This window comes from Capricornis sumatraensis, chromosome 1 (assembly GCF_032405125.1).
Source record: "Capricornis sumatraensis isolate serow.1 chromosome 1, serow.2, whole genome shotgun sequence".
Lineage (NCBI taxonomy): Eukaryota > Metazoa > Chordata > Mammalia > Artiodactyla > Bovidae > Capricornis > Capricornis sumatraensis.
This window is the reverse complement of record NC_091069.1, coordinates 159,840,564-159,862,692: the sequence shown is the minus strand read 5'-3', so window position 1 is coordinate 159,862,692 and position 22,129 is coordinate 159,840,564. Positions and strand designations below refer to the sequence as shown.

General features: G+C 40.3%; 1 protein-coding gene across 1 annotated transcript in view; it reads left to right on the top strand.

Moving 5' to 3' along the window:
• MYH15 (myosin heavy chain 15) overlaps nucleotides 1-22,129 on the top strand; it is a 157,057-nt gene that overhangs the window by 16,171 nt on the left and 118,757 nt on the right. Inside the window, exons 5-11 of the mRNA XM_068968346.1 lie at nucleotides 457-484; nucleotides 2,009-2,102; nucleotides 4,130-4,222; nucleotides 7,224-7,287; nucleotides 7,378-7,473; nucleotides 15,796-15,899; nucleotides 17,138-17,276. Of these exons, the coding sequence (XP_068824447.1) occupies nucleotides 457-484; nucleotides 2,009-2,102; nucleotides 4,130-4,222; nucleotides 7,224-7,287; nucleotides 7,378-7,473; nucleotides 15,796-15,899; nucleotides 17,138-17,276 (618 nt within the window). The remainder of the gene's footprint in view (nucleotides 1-456; nucleotides 485-2,008; nucleotides 2,103-4,129; nucleotides 4,223-7,223; nucleotides 7,288-7,377; nucleotides 7,474-15,795; nucleotides 15,900-17,137; nucleotides 17,277-22,129) is intronic.

The window sequence follows — 22,129 nt, the reverse complement described above, 5'->3', positions numbered from 1 at the left end:
GGACGATTAGCTCACATGTCAAATTAAGGGAGATAATGCCTTGAAAGTGCTCAGCCCAGTGGCAGGCCCAGAGTGAGCCCCCTGTAGCTGTCAGCTTTTATTACAAAAAGCACCTGCTAGAATGTTTGGCACAAAGAAGTTATTCTGTAGTTATTTTTATACCAGGCTTAATAAAAGCCTTAAAATAGTGATATGTCAACCGTTTGCCATTTATCATTTATATTTGGAGCAAGGAAATGGTGATGGAATTTGTATGTTCTTATGACTGGCCTACATAGGGTCAAGAGAAAAATCTATTTTACTTTGTACCATTTGAATAGTATCTTTTTTCTAACTGTATACTGAGCAAATCCTTCTCCTGTTCTCAAACTGTAACCAAGGAAATTTTGAATAAATTCATACCATACATAGAAATTCTAGCAGAAGAATGTTCTGACATTTTCCTTTCTTTTGTAGGTCGAGAGAATCAGTCTATACTCTTCACGTAAGTGCTTGCTTTTACTTTTTGGCCAGCAGTGAGACTTTCCATCAAAACAGACACCTACATTTCACTGGATATGAAACATAAATTCACTGCCTTTGAATTGTTCTTCAGATACCAGATACAGGCTAGGCAATAGTAAGACACTCAGGAAATTGTCATAACACGTAAGTGAGTGCTTAGCCACATATGGTACCCACTAGGCTGCCTCCCATTTCAGAAGATCCTGTAGAACCTGCAGTGCACACGCTGGTCTTAATCATCTTCCTGATGAAGAGAGCTCCCTATCCCAGTGATCATTTTCAGAGTTCCCTGGTTGGCTAATTGGGTTGAAAGACTGAAAGTCCAGTGGGTATGACCACTGAACAGATGACATGCTATTGCGAGCAGCCAGACTACAGCAGGCCAAGGTGTTTCATGCCTGCATGCTCAGTCTGTCAGTTGTGTCCTACTCTTTGCAACCGCATAGACTGGGGCCTGCCAGGTTCCTCTTTCCATGGAATTTTCCAGGCAAGAATACTGGAGCAGGTTGCCATTTCCCCTTCCAGGAGATTTTCCGACCCAGGGATCAAACCCCACCTCTTGTGTTTCCTGCACTGGCAGGTGGACTCTTTACTACTGTGCCACCTGGGAAGCCCCGTACATTAGGTAGTGGGAATTGAAGATGGTGCTTGGAGGGGCAAGAAAAGGGAGTGAAGAGGAAGGAAGGAAAGGATTTCACTGAGAACATGTTGTGTGTTAATCTGCAGGGAGGAGCACTGGCTGGCCAGGTGAACTGTCAGCACAGTGACTGAGGCAGAGGCTAGGACTCGAGAGGCAGGGAAATGCTCAAGTTCTTGCTCTTCTGAAGCAATGATGATGCCAGCTCATGTATCTGTTGGCTTTAGTCATCCCCAGAAAAATAATAGGGTCTCAGAAACTTAGAGCCAGAAGAGGGGTCAGAGTTCAATCCTTTGCAGAGAGGACAGACTTATTTTTTAGAGTTTCAGACAGATAAAAGCAGAGCTTAAACCTATGATGCTTTGGGCAATGAGGCTATAAATTCACCACGGTGTTCTCCCCATATTACAAAGCTAGCTGACTGTAAAGGTAAAAGGGGAGTGTAAAGCTCAACACCCTGGTGGAGTGACTGACTGGTTCTCTTCTGAGGGAGAGGGTTGGACCTGGCCATGTGGTCATAGCCTTCATATGTGACAGTCTCTTGAACAGTTGGTAATGAGGAGACCTATCTAATTAGCAAAGATACCCTTAACCTTTTGGTTAACGGGACCAAGAAGGGCAGGCTTCTTATTTTCATAAAAGTCTTTGATCTTTCTCTACTCCAGATTTTTTTTGCTAATGCTGCATTTCTAGCCTAAGATATACCCCCCCTCCCAACCAATTAAATGTCTGCCTCTCCTTCAAGTTCCCTCTAAAGTTCCACATTTCCTTAAAACTCTCCCTCTTAGTTAATGTGGCTAAAATTATTTGTTTTTCATTGCATTTATAATCTGAACCAGTTAACTTTCATTGAATTTCTGATCATAGAGGAGAATCTGGTGCTGGAAAGACAGTGAACACCAAACATATTATCCAGTATTTTGCCACTGTAGCAACCACGGGTGAATCCAAGGAAAAGCTGGTAAGCATTTATGCATATTGGCAGAAAAGGTGAGATGGCCCTATCCACTAATGATGGAGGCTCTGCCCTGATCACTTATGGGGAGAAAGGAGGGAACAATGCCACAGAACAATTAAAAAATTATGAAAAGTCTTTTTTTCCCCATATTTTCCTCTCAGGAAAATCATCAAGTGCTCTGAACCAATCATCCAAAACCATGAAATTACGTAATCTGCTTCAGATTGCTTCAAGGGGCCCTTATTGGCCTGATCTTTCTTGGTTGGACTCTTTGAGAATTAGGTACTTAAGATCCACAGGATCTTCTGTTCAAACTATGGTCACCAATGCCTTGAATGGCCACTTTTGGTATTACTATTTCTTAATCCCTTTAGCTACTGTGAGATGTCAGACTTCCTCAAATATGCACTGAGAACTCTGCTTCCTTTTCCCCTACCTTCTGGTTCAAATTCCAAACGCTCAGTGGATGTACCCTCAACTTTAACCACATTCTAGGTTCTGAAAAACTTTACCTTCTATTTAAATGTTTTTATACTTGGTAATGTTTGCTTTAGCTTACTGGTAATAATCTAAGGATACCTAGACATGAGAGGTGGTCTGTAAAATAAGGTTAGATAATGCTGCTGCTGCTGCTAAGTCGCTTCAGTCATGTCTGACTCTGTATGACCCCATAGACGGCAGCCCACCAGGCTTCCCCGTCCCTGGGATTCTCCAGGCAAGAACACTGAGTGGGTTGCCATTTCTTTCTCCAATGCATGAAAGTGAAAAGTGAAACTGAAGTCGCTCAGTCATGTCCGACTCTTAGCAACCCCATGGTCTGTAGCCTACCAGGCTCCTCCATCCATAGGGTTTTCCAAGCAAGAGTACTGGATTGGGGTGCCAATGCTGAGCAGTGCTCAGAATCAGTGAGCTATTGAGCTGTTGGAGCCTCTCGTCTTTCTATGCCTGAATTTGCTATCTTGCTTTTCATTTTGATACTGGATGTTTCCTGCTGTTTTTCCAAAGTAAAAGTATGTCAAAATAGCAATCTAGTCCAATTTTCAAACCTTAGAAAGTTTCTTTTCCAGCTACCATATTCCTGAATTTGATTAATTTCTTTAGTTATCACTGAATTCTATTATCCACTATGTGATACTTTATTTTTGTGTACATTTTAGGTTATTTGGTGTGCATTTGTTTGGTCTAACCATTGAGCCCTGTGATAATACATAACACAATACATAATACAAAAACTTTTATGAAAAATTTTGCTCTTATAGTCCAATTACTTAAAGTAAACCCACAATACATAGAAAGAACATAGTATTTATAAGTCTATAGATTCTAAAATACTATGTACTGTGAAATTCTCCTCATACAAAGAGTATTTGGGACTCAGTGGAAAGTTTAGGCAGTGGCAGTTTAGGTGCTAAGTGGTAATTAAGACTCATTCAATGAGGGGAAAAAAGACTTGCCCAAAGTAGATAACCTGCTTTGCCCCATCAGCCTGAGCACGTAGGATTTAAACTTAAGACTAATAAATACTGTTTCAAGTCACTTCTTGGTATGAACCTCTAGATTACTTAGGAATAATAGCAAGCAAAAATATAACTGATAATGCCAGAGTCTGTTGTATTATCTTAGAATAAATTTCTAGGTGTAAGGATTGAATGGGAAGGGTGGCAAATTAGCAATGAGGAGAAGTATATGGAATGAAGTTTGGAAATAGACTATGGTATTTGTTATTATTTACTTTGGTAAAATATCAACTTTCTTTTCCTACTCATACCAATGCCAACCAAAAAATAAACATGGCAAGTAAATGACCTCCAACCTATACTCTTAGGGGCATCATATACTGTCAGTCTTTCCTCCATCTATTTTTCTAAGTTCCCATTCCAAAGTAATATTTTATCACCAAATTCAGAAGTGGTTTTTGGCCACTTATTATCAGAACAAGAATGAGATTTGACCTTGGTATGGAGGGCTTGCCACATTACAGAATTCTGCTAAACACTTCATCAGTTGTATTTCTCTTACCTGTATCCAAGGAAACTCTACAAGATCAAATCAAACAAGTGAATCCTGTCTTGGAAGCATTTGGAAATGCCAAAACCCTGAGAAATGACAACTCTTCTCGTTTTGTAAGTAACTGAATTGAGCAGTATATTGGAATCTTTAATTTTTAGCAAATGGTTAACTTCATGCCTGAGCACACAGATCTGAAAAAAATTTTTTGTAGAACATCAGAGAAGGTTTTTGATGACTGTACACAATATTGTTAGATTCCTCAAAAAATTTTACTAGCTTCATCATTAATACAATTAAGATGAGTACCTGAGAAGCTTCTACTAGGTGGTCAATTTCAGGAAGAAAATATGTTAATACTTTAAAATTCCTTACCACTCCCAGTAGGAAAGCTCACTCAGCAAACTCTAATGATGTTTTATATTTTACTACATTTTACAGATTTGAAAGTAATTTCTTCTTTGTAATTTCCTATACTCCTTGTAAAAGTCATTTTGGTAAGCACTTCCGAATTCACTTACTACAATTATTGTTTCTACTTTTGCCTATGAACTCCCTGCCCCTGGATATATTTCACTGGAGATTTTTTTGACAGGGAAAAAAAAACACTTTTTAAAGTATTTTTTGATAACTAACAGTCCCAAGATAAAACGATCTGGGTTAAGGTCACTAACCCATTTTATGCCAAGAATGAGTGTCAGGGAGCCATTATATAATTTACAAGGAAATTTGTAAAAGGCTTCCTTTTGAGTCTCTGCTGCTGCTTCTGCTGAGTCTCTAGGCATGATTAAATAATAGCCTCCTGCTTATTTGACTGCTTTCCCTCCAAAAACCTTAGAGCTGCCCTGACCACACTTACCTCTGCTTGTGGTATCTGGCTGTGTAGCAGGTACTAATACTGGTCCAGAAAACAAAGGATAGATTTTGGATTTGTCAGAATGTGGTGAGAATTTCTGCTTAAATACTAAAGAATAAAACTGGGGGGAGAAAAGGCCAAGAGAGGGACAAGGGAAGGATGGAAAAGAGGGAGGAGCAAAAGAAGATAAAGAAAAGAGTAGAATAAAAGGAAGAAAGAAGAGAATAGGGAGTGGAAAGAAAAATAAATAAGGAAAGAAAGCAATTGAAAAAGACCAAGAACAAGAAAAACCTTGGAAGGATGGAAGGGAAGAAGTAGCAAAGCAAATTAAACAAAGATGGATGACTGGAAAGAAGGAAGGAAAGACAAGAGAAAGAAAGGGGAGATAGAAAAATCAAGAAATCCAGGTTAAATTCTTTAGATTAATACTCCATACATGAAGTTGGAGACAAGCAGGATACTGGCCCTAGATAGTTAAGGAGCATATCAAAGGAGTAATTTCAGTGAGCCAGACTCTTGCATCTTCCCATAAATAGATAAGCACTAAACTCATTAACTCGAGATGGTCTATTTTCTTTGATTAGCAGCATCTTTTGATGTTCTGATTACCTGGTTTTTGTTGCAAAGACTCCTGTATACCCAGGCACCTCCCTTACCTCTGTGGAGCAGTCCCTCAGAGATATCTGAGAGGCTGTCTTCCGGGCTTAAGTCCTCAGTAAGTCCACTGAATAAACATAATTCCCAACTTTTAGGTTGTGAGTTTTTTTCAGTTGACAGTACATAAATGTGTATGTGTGTAAATGCACATACACATGCAGGGACACCTATGTACATGTTTGTGAGTATATAGGTACAAATGTGTGTTTGTGTGTATGGATCCTGTTAGACTGCATTTTTTAACTTAACGGCTTACTCACCCTGCATGTATGTGGCTGCTCTCCCCTTGCCAGTCTGCATCCTGCTGTGATTCTTTCCTTGCCTGGATTCACCTCCTCCAGGTGGCCTTCCCTTCTGCATTGACTTCCTCATCCTGGGGGCCGTAGCCCACTGGACTGCCTCCTTGACTGTGTCTTGATGCACCTGGGCTCTGTAACCTCTGGGCAGACTTTCTGTCCCATCAGACACTGTCTTATGGCTTTTCATTGACAAGGAAGGAAGGGAGCCTCATGTATAATCGTGCCAAGGTGATGTTTTGAAACTTAAGTCCCATCACGTTGCTCTTCTGCTTAAAACCTCCCAGTACCTTCTGAGCACACACAAAGTAAAACCCCACTCCTTCCTGTGGCCACATGGCTGACTTAATACGGTGCCTGCTGCCTGCCGACTCTCAGACTCTGCTTTCTTCTCTGCTTTCTCTTACTTGCTGCACTCCTTCACATCTGGCTTTTCTTTTGATTTCAAAACACATCAAATATTCCTCAGTCAGAGCTGTTGCATTTGCTTCTTACACCTAGAATTTAGATTTGGGGCACACCTACTTTTCCAATGTGGTATCTCCAGTGTCTAGCAGGTTTTCTGGATCATAGTAGATGTTCAACAAATGTTTGCTGGTAAATGAAAGAATATACCAAGCAGATATTATTTTTCTCATTTTTAGATAAGAACACTGAGGCCTGGAGAGATTCTATAATGCACATAAGAATGTACAGCCAAAAGGAGAAGGGAGGGATAAATTACAGGTTTGGGATTAACATGTACACACTAGTATATACAAAATAGATAGCCAATGGGGACCTGTTGTACAGTGCAGGGAATTATACTCAATGTCTTATAGTGACCTGTAATGGAAAAAAATCTGAAAAAAAATGTGTGTATATATATATATATATATATATATATATATATATGTAAATTATATATAGATAAATTGTTTATATATGAAATTATATATGTTATATAAATAACAATTATACATTTATATATATGAAAATTATACATTTATATATATAAAACTGAATCTCTTTGTACACCTGAAACTAGCACAACATTGTAAATCAGCTACTCTTCAATAATAAAAAAATTAAAAAACAAAAGAATACACAGCCAGTGATAAGCAGATCTGAGGCTAGACTCTGGGCCCACTGCCAGTCCTGATGACACTCTGGCTGCTTCTTGACATTAACTGGCGCCATCACACCCCATGTGGAATTTTTTTTTTTTTAACTTTGGAGGAAGTAGTTACTTTGGGAGTGATGTGTATAATGAAACCATTGCAGCTGTTTGACATGTTAAATAGGAGACTATGTTCTGTGTTCACTCAGGGCAAGTTCATCAGGATGCACTTTTGTGCCAGAGGCAAGCTGTCATCTGCAGATATTGACATCTGTAAGTAGGCACTGCACTGTCTGATCACTTTTCTTCTAAGTTTTGCAAGAACACCTACATTTGAATCTTTACTCATGCCTTATTATGCAGATTTGCTTGAAAAATCCCGGGTGATTTTCCAGCAGCCCGGAGAGAGGAACTACCACATATTCTATCAAATTCTGTCTGGAAAAAAAGAACTTCGTGGTAAGTGTATTATTCTGGGGCTGAGTGTCATTCTAAAACAAGACAGTTGTCAGATTATCAGACCTGGAAAAGTACTGTTTAATGTCTACTAGCCTGTTTAGAGGGACCTCAGTTTATTTATCCTAAAATGTAAGAAATTGAACCAAATATAGACCCAATGTTCTATAATTTTATATAGGTAGAGAGTAAATGGTAACACTTTTCTTTTGTCAAACACTTTTGGAGGTGGGTAGGATTCCCAGCAGAGGTAAATGAATGTGTATGTGTGTGCACATGTGCACACATGTATGTGTGTGTGTGTATAAAAGGCATTAGATAATTTAAGGCCTTAAATGATTAAAATCACTTATCACTTAAGTGGGTAGTAGAGATGAGGCCAGAGGTGGGAGACATTACTATGGTGTGTAGTGGTCAATGTGAGTTCTATATGGAAGGGAGGATTTGTATTGTGATATGAAGAATGGGAATGGGGTTTAACCAGAGTGATGAGTGGAGGGCATTTCTGGTAGCAGGAATAGTGTACACAATGTCAGGAAAAGTCAAAGCAAAATCAGGGAACAGAGAGAGCAGGTGACCTATAGGAAAGTGTTTTCATAGAAGACTAGTAGAGGTCTTATTTGGATGGTTTCTAAACTCAGGAAGTTGAGGGGTGTTGTATGCATGTGTGTGAGTAAGTGTGTGGGGTGTGGTGTTTTGTGGAGGGGGATGGGGTAATGGGAGGTCATGATCTGTTGATGGCAGTGGCAGTTAAGCTGGTGTGATAGGCAGGATGCTCTGGAGGCAGAAATACTGAGGAAAGTGATTCAACAGTCCTAGGATAAGACGATGAGACAACAGTCTAAGGGAGGGGTCCCCAACCTCCAGGCCTCAGATCGTCTCTCCTGTCAGATCAGCAGCAGCATTAGATTAAAAATAAAATGCACAATAAATGTAATGCACCAGAATCATACTGAAACCAACCCCCCAACCTAGTCTGTAGAAAAAATGTCTTCCATGATGCAGGTCACTGGTGCTGAAAAGGTTGGAGACCACTGATCTAAGACACTATGGGCATAGAGGGAAAAGGGGGTGGGCGCATGAAAGAGTAGAAAAGTCTTGGCAGTGATTGAACACAAAAATGAGAATGATGAGTCAAAAATACTCCCAAATTCAGTAATTTGACCAGGATAAAAGAAGTGCCATGAATGGAAATAGAAAAGTAACTTATAGGGTAAGAGAATGAATTTCATGTATTCATTCAACAAATATTTATTGTGGGGTCACTAAGTATACACTGCTTCTTAAAGGATAGGTGATAAGGAAGTAAACAGGGCCCACAGGTCCTGGCCCTCATGAGCTTACATTCTAGTATGAAAGACAATAACAAATAAGTAAACGAAAAATATATAATTTCAGACAATGGTAGGTCTATAGAGAAGAATAAGGTGGATGAGGGGATGGAGTGAATTAGGAATTGGTAGCGCAATGAAAGTTCATATCTTATTTAATTTTGTTTCTTGCGGGGGCACACCATGTGGCTTGCAGTTCTCCAACCAGGGTCTGAAACGGGGCCACATGGCAGTGAAAGCCTGGAATCTCCACAGGTGGTTATATTTTAGATATTAAGAGTCAGGTGAGATCTCTGTAAGGAGGCAATGTTTTGGGAATTCCCTGGCAGTCCAAAGGTTAGGACTTGACACTCTCACTGCTGTGGCCTGGATTTGGTTCCTAGTCGGGGAACTAAGATCTGGCCAGCTGTGCAGTGAAGCCAGAGGGTGGGGGCGGGGTGTGGGGAAGAAGGCTATGCTTTTCCAGTCACCTGAATGAGGGAACAAGTAGGCAAAGACTTCCAGGAAGAAACTTCCTGAGGGAAGAAACAGTGAGTGCAAAGGCCCTGAGGCAGGAGTGTATTTGGTTTATTCTTGGAATAGCATAACAGCCATTGTTGGGGGCAGAGTGGGGGAATAGAGGGGGTAATGTAGGGGCAGACAGGTAGGGCCAGGCCAAGCAGCACCTCGCGTGGCATGGCAGAGAGTTTATGTCTCCAGTGCTCCGGAAAGTCACTGGAAGGGAAGAATGACAAGCTGATTGGGTTTCAAAGGTATTACATCTGCCATTGAGGACAACAGTGCTCCCACAGGAGTGACTGTGGGGTGATTGGAGATCCAGATGAACAAATTGATGGGAAACAATCCCCTCAGACTGTCCTGCTTAGATGAAGTATGGTATGCATCCAGCAGGGTTTTAACTACCTGGTCTCTAACTCCTAAGTGCCCTCAGCAAATAGAGAAAGCTCTACAAACTGGACAGTTATATTTTGCCATAGGTGCAGTTGGTGGTATGAAAGCAGCAGCTGTTCTCCTTACTATCTTCCCTCTATCTCAACCTGGAACAGAATTTTTTTTTTAGTTTTCCTTTGAGTAGCTCTGCCAGATGACACTCATTTCTATACAATATAGAGCAGCTAACATGTAGGGTCCAGTGTGGGTACAGCAGTGACTGCAAGATTTTTTGGAGCATCTCTGTTTGCTAATAGAACAGTCTGAAGACCCTGGGCTGCTATGGAAACTTCCTATCATGAATTCACGAGCTCATGTACTTTGTTGAGTCTGTGGCCTGTTGAGATTGATTAGTGAATAAAGCCTGACATCTGGTGGTTCAGGCTGAGTATTGTTGGTTCACTTGTTTATGACACCAATGATCATTCTTTGGAATATTTAAAAATGTTAAACTGTTTGTATTCATCGCTGCCAAAGAAGAGCTTCTGAGTATCCTGAGGAGTGACACAAGAGGGTAGAGCTTAGCCTGTGAAGATTGTGTCCAAATTTCCTAAAATAGGAGCATTTGTGTATGACAAGCAAATCAGGTGTGGAAGATGACAGCAGAGGGTGGAGGCTCTGTGGGAGCAGTGGCTCCTCCCACAGAAGGAGCCAAAGAAATGGAGTGATGTGTCATCCAAAGAGCCAGCCCCATTTTAGCCTCTACTTGGCCTGGAAGATTCCTGCTCCTCTTTTTTTTTCTTCGGTTAGTGCTGATTCTTGTTCCAGGCACAGCTAAAACTCACTCCCCCACTTCCCTTAGACATGGCTCCTTAAAATTCTTCAGTTTTTTTTTTTAATGTGAACCATTTTCAAAGACTTTATTGTATTTGCTACAGTCTGCTTCCGTTTTATGTTTTGGTTTTTGGTCTACAGGCATGTAGGTTTTTAGCTCCCCGACCAGGGATCGAATCCCCACCCCCTGCATTGGAAGGGGAGGTCTTAACCACCGACCACTAGAGAAGTCCCAAAATCCTTTAGTTCTGAACGCCATCTATATAGCTTGGTCTACCACTTATCTTCCTTTTTCTCTTCTTTGATTTTTTTCTTTATATTCATTTATTGTGCCCACTCTTGCTATTCAACTGGTGTGTAAACTCCAGAAGAAGAGGTCAGGAAACAAATCTTTGCCTCTTGGAATCCTTGACACTTTGCCTCATGCCCTGAGAACTCCATAAAGTGTGAGACAGTACTACACCGTGGTGGCAGCCAAGAGCTGCCCTTGATCTGTCTACTGGGACCCTGAGTGCCCCTGGAGAAGGGAATGGTCAGCATCTGGGCCTGTTTTGGAGCTTATTCAGCTTACCCTCTTTACCCATTAGCTCTCTCTTGAACTAGCCTCATATCTTCAGTCCCTTTCCCCGCATTGGTTATTAGGGGGTGCAAGGTATCTGAATGCTTCCCAAATCCAGAGCATGTTATTCAAATCGTAAGCTATGTGAATGACTCTCTCTGGAGCTGGGCAGTGCACGACCTCTTCAGCTGCACATCGCAGCACTGAGGAACCGCTAACGATGGGTGATGGGGCATAGAGGCCTAGCCACAGAACTCGGTTCCTAAGATGATAAACTTCTTTCGGCCCACTGTCAGTTTCACTGTTTTTCATAGTAAACACAATCTTGGAGAACATTCAGCCATTCTGAAAGTAAAGTGCAATGTTAGGATGACATGTGAAACAATGCCTTGAATGATAAAACACTCACTCTTAACGGGTTCTAGGCATCTCCAACTGGACACTGGGCTCTAGAAATGAACTGTCGACACCTATACTTTTTGAAAGTGTAAAGCAATTAACTTTTACAGTTAGCATCCTCTCATCCATTCTCTCTCTGCTCCCCCACCTCACCTCCCTCCCATCCCTATCCTCCACATGCCCACAGCCTGGTTAACAATCTTCTATATGGGACCTTTCTGGCCTAGACAGTCTCTCTGACTCAGTATCTCATGAAATGCATATACTTTTTTTCATTCTCTCAAGGCCATTTCTCATGGTAGAAATGAAATTAATTAAATAAAAGAATCCCTGTTTACATGATACTCTTCTGAGAAAACCTCAATCCTCAACCCAATTAAAATTTATTGCTCCTTGAAAAGAAGTTTTGATAAGGCCCAGTGGGGAAGATGTTTGAGCTGAAGGCCTTTTTGGCTTCCTCAAACACTCTTGCTTCTCTAGAGCGGCCACCTCCTGCCAAGGGGGCAGCTGCCCCAGGGAATGGTTACTCCAGTGCAGCAGCCATAGTTCTGGTTGTAAGGAGATAGAAAAAAAGTCCATTGGGTGTGCTAAATGACTTCTAGAAATGATGCTTCTGGAAGAGGGGAGATTGAGGGAGAATTCACACGTAGCACTTGGGCCCAACATTCTGGCTTATTACCAGCCCCCTCCTGAATCTTGGCTCTTTCCTCCACCTGGTCTTCCAGTCCTCAGGCACACAGTGTTCTTGCTCTCTGCTCCATCTCCCTCTGTGCTTGTCCAGTGTTGAGCTTGCACAGAAGAAAGACCCTCCTTCTGTCTATGACAAAGGAGGAAATGGGAGTCCTGTCATAGTCACTCACACAGGTTGGAGCAGTGGGTGGCATAGTCTAGCAGAAGCATTAGAGACTATGTTCTAAATTCAGTTTATCATTAATTTGCCTCTGGGCAATTAGGATGCCTTTCTAGCCTTTTATTTTCCTTATATTTAACATGGAGAAAATAATGTCAGATATAGCACATTTGATCATCATGACTAGGATGAAATGATAAAAAATGATATAATAAACACGAGTAAAATAAAAATTCTGTAAAAGGTGGATCTAGAATGATCTAAAAGGTAATCTTGGCAGACCAATCTTGGAAAGTAGATTTCGTTTTTAATGTCAGCCAACTAAAACATGCCTCCACCCTAAAGTACAGCATTTTCTTTTTTTTTTTAATTTTAATTGGAGGTTAATTACTTTACAATATTGTATTGGTTTTGCCATACATCAACATGAATCTGCCACAGGTATACCCGTGTTCCCCGTTTTTGTATGGTTTAGGTATATGATTCCTCCAGCCTCCTTGAGGGAAAGGACTATTTCAGTTTTGTATCCTTTCCTCCTCCCATAGCATATGTCTACAGTAGAGAAAATAGGTTAAATAAATGCTTTGCTTTGAAAGACATGGAGATGATGTCTGCATTTGAGCTGAGTGAAGGGACAAGGCATTGTGGCACCCAGGTGTCTGGCCTGGGTCTGTTGGTGATATTCACTTGCATAAGAAATCACAAAAGAATAGCTTCAGGGCAGACACAGTAAACATCATTGATTCAATTGTGGTAATGCTGGGTTTGAGCTACTTGTGGCCATTCACCTTGAAATGTCTAACAAGAAGTTGGAGATCTAGGTCTGGAGCTCAGAAAATATAGATTTGAGGGTCATCAGTAAAGTCATGAATGAATCTTGCATAAGATACAGAGAGAGTCTTGATAGCGTATAGTCAGGACAGTATTTGATACCCTTGATGACTCTCTCTTCCTGAAAATCTTGCCCCTTGGCCTCTCCCCTAAACCTCTGGGCATTGCGTAGCAGGTTGCTCTCTTTCATCCAGCACATGAACTTAGAGGGCCCTGGGGCTCAGTCCTTGGCTTTGTCTTGTGGTGACAGATCATCTAGACTGACAGCTTTAAGGATCATTTCTATCTGATGACTTGCAAAGTTTGATCCTAAGTCTAGACTTTTCTTTAGCATTCCAGACTCACAGATAACAGACTTTTTTATGTCTCCACTTGGATGTTTAATAGGCGTCTCAAACTTCACATGCCTACAACCTTGTTCCTAAACTCCACCCCACCAGACTTATTCCCACCACAGTGTTTAGTGGCTCATCTGAAGGCATCTCCATCCTTCTGCTTGCCTGGGCACAAACCCTTGGAGTTATGCTTGATCAGAATTTTCTCCCACATTATTCTCATTTGTTTCATCAGCAAATCCTGTTGACTCTACTCCATTCAAAATCCAAGCCCTGGCTACTTCTTACCATGTCTGCTATTACCCCCAAGTCAAGTACCATTAACTTTCTTGTTATCCCTGATTCCACCCTCTCCCTCTATCTTTAACCACAGCCACAGTAAATTAAAAAAAAAAAAAATCAGATGATGTCACTCTTCTGTTCAAAAACCTCTTGTGACCCTATCTCACACAGAGCAGAAATGCCCATATCCTCACCATGGCCTGTGAGGCACTATAATCTGGCCTCTGGATGCTTCTTAGACCTCATGGCCTACTCTTTCTTTTACCAACCTTAGCCACTCAAAATTCCAGGCAAGCACCCCACCTCAAGGCCTTTTCATTTGCTTTTTTTCTTCTTAGAAATTTCTTCCTGTACTTATGACTCTCTCCTGTAACTCTCTTTACGCAAATGTCACCTTATGGAGGCCTTCTCTGATCACTGGGTTAAAAATGGAAACTCTGCATATCCAAGACATTTTCTTCCTTTTCCCTTTTATTTTTCTCCTTAGCACTTACTACTGTTTTACATGTCATATTTTTACTAATTTACTTTTAATTCTGTCTTCTGTTGGAATATAAGCTTTGTGAGGGCAGGAATGACTTTTTTTTCACTGATGTATCCATAAAACTTACAATAATTCCTGGCATATTACTGGATCTCTAATAGATATTGATATAAAGTGAGGCATGAGGAATAATATAGGAGATTCCTGAGAAGTATTAACATGTAAAGGACATTTAAATCTCCATTGAAATAAATACTTTAAAAATTATTATGAATTATATTTCTATTTAAAATATATATTATACTTGAATTCAGCCTGATTTCTTTTGGGTTAGCCCAATTACTTTTATCAAATAGCTTTATTGAAGTATTATTGACCTAAGTGTGAACATTGACGTGTGTATCTATAAGGTGAAACCATCATCACAATTGAGATAATGCATATATCCATTCAGAAGTTTTCTGATCTCTTGAAATCCCTCCCTGCTGCTCCTTCTGACTCCTTCAAGCCCTCCTCTCCCAACCCAGTACCTAGGCAACCACTAATGTGCTTTGTCACGACAAATTAGTTAATGTTTCTAGAATTTTATAAGATGGAATCTTGCAGTGGATACTCTTTTGTCTGGCTTATTTCACTCAGCAAATTATTTTGAGATGCTCCCATGCTGTAGCACGTGTTCATAGTGCATGCTTTTGTTTGCTGAGGAATAATTAATGATGGACGCTTGGATTGTTTCCAAATAGAGCATTTGGAACATTCACATAGTCCAATTTCTTAGTTTCTAACTTCAGGATAATAGAACTTCACTTCATTGAGTGCTAAACAGAAAACTCAGATGGGCTCTATAAAACTTCACTGGGAGTGAGTGTCAGGCTTTAAGAGGTTAATGTGATTTGGCCAAGTTGCCTGCAGACATGCTGCTGATGGCCTGCCTTGGCTTCAGCCTTCATTATGTTTCCTGACTAGGTGAATCATGTCAGGAGTCTTAGACATATCAGAGGTGCAGCAGTGAACACACTAGCTGATTTATGGATCCCTTGAAAGACAGACTCAGCCTCCTAATAGGGAGGACATGATGTGACAGGGTTATACTGCTAATGTTCCCTGGGTTTTGACCCCAGTTTCTGTCTGCTGCCTAGCTTTTGAAGCTCAGGCCTGTTATACTTAAAATTTTACAAACCATGTTTTGTTGTTGTTGTTGTTGTTGTTCTCTGGCCCTCAACCGCATATCTAGGCCAAATTCCTGTTTTCAAGTTTTGCCAACATGCATTATCTGTTTTCTTTTTCACACCAATTCAAGTGGCTGCAATTGAATCTGCTTTCCGATTTGGCCTGTCTGATCTTCTCTTGGGAGGCATTAGAACATGACTGACAAGTTAATAGAGGGCAGAAATTGATTGCAGAGGTTTGGGTGTAGCATATGGATTTTATTTTGGCTTGTTTACAAGTATGCTGTAAGCCGTAAGAGTAAACTGTGAATATTGGTCAATTATTTTCTGAACCCTTGTGGATTTCTGTAAGCTGTTTAACTGATGGTTTTCCCACTGCAGATATGTGCCTGGTGTCTGAAAATCCCTCTGACTTTCACTTTTGCTCTCATGGAACAGTTGCTGTGGAGAGCTTGGATGATGCTGAAGAACTGCTGGCCACGGATGTAAGGCTTGTTAGTTATCAGAGCAAAGTCTGATAATGACAGTGAGACATGGAAGAAAGCATCTTAGATCTCCTCTCTTCCGAAGGGTCCTGGAGAAGTGACCTTCCTTCCCTAGGAGTGGAGAGTGGAAGGTGCCCCTATAGGACTGCTTCTGTCCAGAGTTTTATACTTATTTATTTCATCAGTATAGTAACTTTGATACATATAGAAAAGTAGGCAGATGCTTCAATGCAATGATAACCACTGTTTTCATTCTTTTATTTTTTTTCTCTTTGGGATTGCTGTTATGTAGTTGTTTTGGTGTTTTTTAAAATCAAGGATCATAATCATTCTACAAATGCTATTTGATATATTGTTTGCTTTTTGATTAATGTTTAGCATTTTCAGTGTTATTACATACTCTTCATAAACATTTAATGGATACTTAATACTTTATCAGACATTTGTTCTATAGTTTATTTAACCATTCTCCTATTGTTAGACTCAAGGTTGAGGGGTTTTTTTTTTCTACTGTGGTGAATATCTTTGTAGGTGAGTACATTCCTGTATATCAGATTCATCTTATGCTAGATTTCTAAAAGGTAGGATTATGAAATTTTTATAGTCTCTCGATACATATTCTAAATTAACTACTAGAAGGATTACCAATTTCCACCCTCCTGGAGTGTGTGAGATCACACTTCTTACCATGTGCAGTGGCTTCTTAGGATGCTGTTCTTTGGTGACATAGTTCTTCTTTTCTTAAATACTTCCTTTTGCCAGTTGTTAAAATGAATCTGGAATAAATATGGGAGAACATATGGGATCCCAGAAATAAGCAACCCATCAGATATGGTGCTACTTTATCCCATAACCATGAAGGCAAAATAATTGAGCTCATATAGCCAGTTAATGATAGATTATTGGAAGGGAGAAGAGAGGAACAGGAGAGGAGAAGGCATCTGAGGAGAGTTCTAAAACTACTGAGTTAAACAAGTCAAGTCATATGCCTTCCTAATTCTCTTTTAAAGGGATGAGCAGGCTACAGGTGGCCAAGAGCCAACAGGGCACTTTCAAACCAATTTGCATTAGTTTGAACAGAACTGTCATACTTCAGGGCTGTGGTAATCCATCTCCTTCCCTCCGGCAGGCAGCCCACGGCCCGCAAGTGGAGGGAGGTGTGATACACAGCGGAGGTGAGGTGCTTACTACAGCTATTAAGCAAATGAATACTTGGCCATCTGCTTCTCTTTTTACAGCAAGCCATGGACATCTTAGGCTTTCTTTCTGATGAGAAGTATGGATCTTATAAACTCACTGGAGCCATCCTGCACTTTGGAAACATGAAATTTAAGCAGAAACCCAGAGAAGACCAAGTGGAAGCAGATGGCACAGAAAGTAAGGATTACTTCTGTAAACAGGGCATACAGGAGCTTCAAATCTCTGACCCTAGGTAGACCTACTCCCTTTCCTTGCAGTTAGCCTCACCTCTTAGTTTTTAGGAAATGTTGAAATTAATCAGTGATCTCCCTCAATTGATGCCCTCCCATATATTATATTTTCAGTCATCATTTCTTTGTAGAGTCCTTGTATCTCAGAATAAGACACATTCCTTAATTAATTATTGATGATGCCAGTAAATTTGCTAAACTTGGGTGAAAACAGGATTGACTAAGATTCAGTGTGCCTTCAGCATATAGACTCTGGAGAAAAACAGAAAAAGGAACCAATCACTATGAGATGTATGAAGTGACATAATGAAGGTGTGAACAAAGATTTTTAGAATTCTAAAGCTGGAGTGTTCACTAAGTTGAAAACAAAATGGCTTCTTTTCCCTTTGCTTTTTATTCACATTATAAAAATTTATAGTCATGCCTACTTACCAAAAAGATCTATAGTGAGTGATCTGTCTAGAATGATCATTAAAATAGAAAATTACAATTATGAAAAGGAGGAATAATAGTCATAATGACTTCATTTAATAAAATTCCTGGCATCTGAAACAAAAATAGAAAAGAATATTCACTCAAATCTTTCAACAAATATTTTTTTAAATTTTGTATTTTCAATTGTGGTAAAATATACACAACATCAAATCTTACCCATTTTTACATGTTCATATCAGTGGCATTAAGTACTTTCACATTGCTGTGCAACCACCATTGCTGTTAATCACCAGAACTTTTTTGTCATCCCAAACTGAAACTCTGTATAAAGCAATAACTCCCTATTACTCCCTGCCCCTAACCCCTAGAAAACATCATTTTACTTTCTGCCTCTATGAATTTGACTATTATGCATACTTTATATAAATGAAATCATACAATGTTTGTCCTTTTGTGTCTGGTCTATTTCACTTAGCGTAATGTTTTCAGAACATGTTGCAGTAAGTGTCAGAATTTCATTCCTTTTTAAAGGCGAAATAATATTCCATCACATGTATATTCCACTTTTTGTTTACCTGTTCATTTGCAGACACGTGAGTTGCTTCTACTTTTCACTGCTGAATAATGCTGCTGTTAACATTAGTGTTCACATATCTGTTTGAGCCTGTGCATTTATTCTTTTTTGTGTATACCCAGAAGTAGAATTGCTGGATTAAATGATAATTCTATGTTTAATCTTTTGAGGAACCACCATACTGTTTCTCTGTGGTGGCAGCACCATTTCACATTCCCACCAGTGATGCACAAAGGTTCCAATTTTTCTACATCCTCACCAACGCTTGTTGTTTTCTGTTTTGTTTTGTATTTGATAAGAGCCATCTGTATGGGTACACGGTGGTATCTCGGTGGTGCTTTTATTTTCATTTCCCTAATGATTAGTGATGTTGAGTATCTTTCATGGACCTACGAGACATTTGTATATCTTCTTTGGAGAACTATCTATTCAATTCCTTTGCCTGTTTTTGCATTGGGTTGTTTGTTTTTCTATTGTTTCACAAATAGTTTTGAGGCCAGTCTGTGCAGGGATTATACCTGATGCTAGAGATATACCTGTGAACAACATATCATCTCTGTCTTGACTGTCTAGTGTGGGAGATAGACAATATACACATAAACGGACAAATACATGCATGAAATCAGAATGAAAAGGCAGAATAAAAGAATAAAGAATAATAGGAATTGAAGGTTTTTGTTGATAGGGTGGGCAAAAGGTCCCCTTAGAGAAGAGGAGCCTGGGGCTCAGAGGAGAATACAGTGAGAGAATGTACTCTGTCACTCTCGTTGCTCAGTCACTCAGTTGTGTCAATTGTTAGTGCAATATATACATGGTATCAACATATTAATATATACTTCCATGGTCTCTTGTTGCCTTTTTTTGTTATTTTTGTCATTGTTGTTGTTTTTTTGCTTTTTCCATGCTTTGAAACAAAGTTTTAAAAATTATTTTTATTACAAAAGCAGGATATAATTATTAAGCAGAAAATAAAGATAAGCAAATGAAGCAAGTCATCTCATCCTATCTCCCCGGTGGTTGCTTCTCAGCTTTTTTGCTGGTGTATCCTCATCTTCCTTACTTCTAACTGCTCCGGAATTGCTGGTCTCAACTCTTGACACTTTTCTCTGCTCATTTTTTAGCTGATTATCTCAAACTCAACTTGTATAGAACCGAATTCTCCACCTCTTCCTGCCCCTGCTACCAGCTCTTCATTTCTCAGTCTTCATACTAAATGTCACCTGGACTCTCGCAGTTGCCCTGACTCAAATCATGGGTAGCTTAGAGTCATCCTGAACTCCTCTCTTTTTCATTGTCTCTACCTTTAAACGTGCGTAAAACTCGCGGCCATCCACGGCTATCATGTTCACTCCCACCACCTAGCCTAAGCCTCCGTTTCTTACCAGACAATCCAGAGAGCCTCCTTCCTGATCTCCCTGCCTCCACCCTCACCCCATTACTGCACACAGAGCAGCCAGCAATGACCCTTTCACAGTATAAGCCATCCCATATCCCCTCCTCTCACAAATGGCTCCCATCTCACTCAAATAAGCTCCGAATCCTCAGTTTAGCCTCCTTGTCTTCTCTGATATCTCTCCAAATCTCTCTCTAATCCCATCTCCCTATTGTGACCGATAATATGAAATTTATCTTTGGTCTTTGTCCTAGTTTATGGCACAGAGCTCTTAATTTGGAATTTTCTGAGTTATGAGATCAATAAAGGTGCATTTTATGTTAACAAGGTGACTTTTGGACTGTGCCTATTGGGGTCTGGTCACCACAAGAACTAACCATGTGATTAGAGAGTTGGAACTTTCAGTCCCATCTCTGTCAGGACAGAGGAGAGGGGCTAGAGATGAGGTTCAATCACCAGTGGTCAATGCCTATGTAATGAAGCCTCCATGAAATCTTAAAAGCATAGTGTTCAGAGAGCTTTTGGGTGGCTGAACTTGGGGAAATTTGGCAAGATTGGCATCCTTGGAGAGGGTGTGGAGGCTCTGCACCCTTTCCCCATAACTTTCTCTAGGCATCTCCCCTATTTAGCTATTATTCAATTATATTCTTTTATAATAAATAATTGATTTAGTATATAAAGTGTTTTTCTGAGTTCTGTGAGCCTCTAGCAAATTCAGTTCAGTTCAGTCATGTCCGATTCTTTGCAACCCCATGGACCACAACACGCCAAGCCTCCGTATCCATCACCAAGTTCCAGAGGTTACTCAAACTCATGTCCATTGAGTCGGTGATGCCATCCAAAAATTTCATCCTCTGTTGTCCCCTTCTCCTCCTGCCTTCCATCTTTCTCAGCATCAGGGTCTTTTCAAATGAGTCGTTCTTCTCATCAGGTGGCCAAAGTATTGGAGTTTCAGCTTCAGCATGAGTCCTTCCAATGAACACCTAGGACTGATCTCCTTTAGGATGGACTGGTTGGATCTCCTTACAGTCCAGGGGACTCTGAAGAGTCTTCTCCAACACCACAGTTCAAAAGCATCAATTCTTTGGCACTCAGCTTTCTTTATAGTCCAACTCTCACAACCATACACGATTACTGCAAAAACCGTAGCTTGACCAGGTGGGCCTTTGTTGGCAAAGTAATATCTCTGCTTTTTAATATGCTCTCTAGGTTGGTCATAACTTTTCTTCCAAGGAGTAAGCCTCGTTTACTTTCATGGCTGTAGTCACCATCTGCAATGATTTTGGAAATTCTGTCACTGTTTCCACTGTTTCCCCATCTATTTGCCATGAAGTGATGCCGTGATCTTAATTTTCTGAATGTTGAGTTTTAAGCAAACTTTTTCACTCTCCTCTTTCACTTTCATCAAGAGGCTCTTTAGTTCTTCTACTTTCTGCCAGAAGGGTGGTGTTATTTGCATATCTGAGGTTGTTGTTATTTCTCCCGGCAATCTTGACTCCAGCTTGTGCTTCATCCAGTCCAGCATTTCTCATAATGCATGCTACATATGTTAAATAAGCAAGGTGACAATATACAGTCTTGACATACTCCTTTCCCTATTTGGAACCAGTCTGTTTTTCCATGTCCAGTTCTAACTATGGCTTCTTGACTTGCATACAGATTTCTCAGGAGGCAGGTCAGGTGGTCTGGTATTCCCATCTCTTTAAGAATTTTCCACAGTTTGTTGTGATACACACAGTCAAAGGCTTTGGCATAGTCAATAAAGCAGAAGTAGATGTTTTTCTGGAACTCTCTTGCTTTTTCGATGGTCCAACGGATGTTGGCAATTTGATTTCTGGTTCCTCTGCCTTTTCTAAAACCAGCTTGAACATCTGGAATTTCACTGTTCACATACTGTTGAAGCCTGGCTTGGAGAATTTTGAGCATTACTTTACTAGTGTGTGAGATGAGTGCAACTGCACAGTAGTTTGAGCATTCTTTGGCATTGCCTTCTTTTGGGATTGGAATAAAGACTGACCTTTTCCAGTCCTGTGGCCACTGCTGAGTTTTCCAAATTTGCTGGCATACTAAGTGCAGCACTTTCACAGCATTATCTTTTAGGATTGAAATAGCTCAACTGGAATGCCATCGCCTCCACTGGTTTTGTTCATAGTGATGCTTTCTAAGGCCCACTTGACTTCACATTCCAGGATGTCTGGCTCTAGGTGAGTGATCACACCATCGTGATTATGTGGGTTGTGAAGATCTTTTTAGTATAGTTCTTCTGTGTATTCTTGCCACCTCTTCCTAATATCTTCTGCTTCTGTTAGATCCCTACCATTTCTGTCCTTTATTGTGCCCATCTTTGCATGAAATGTTCCCCTGATATCTCTAATTTTCTTGAAGAGATCTCTAGTCT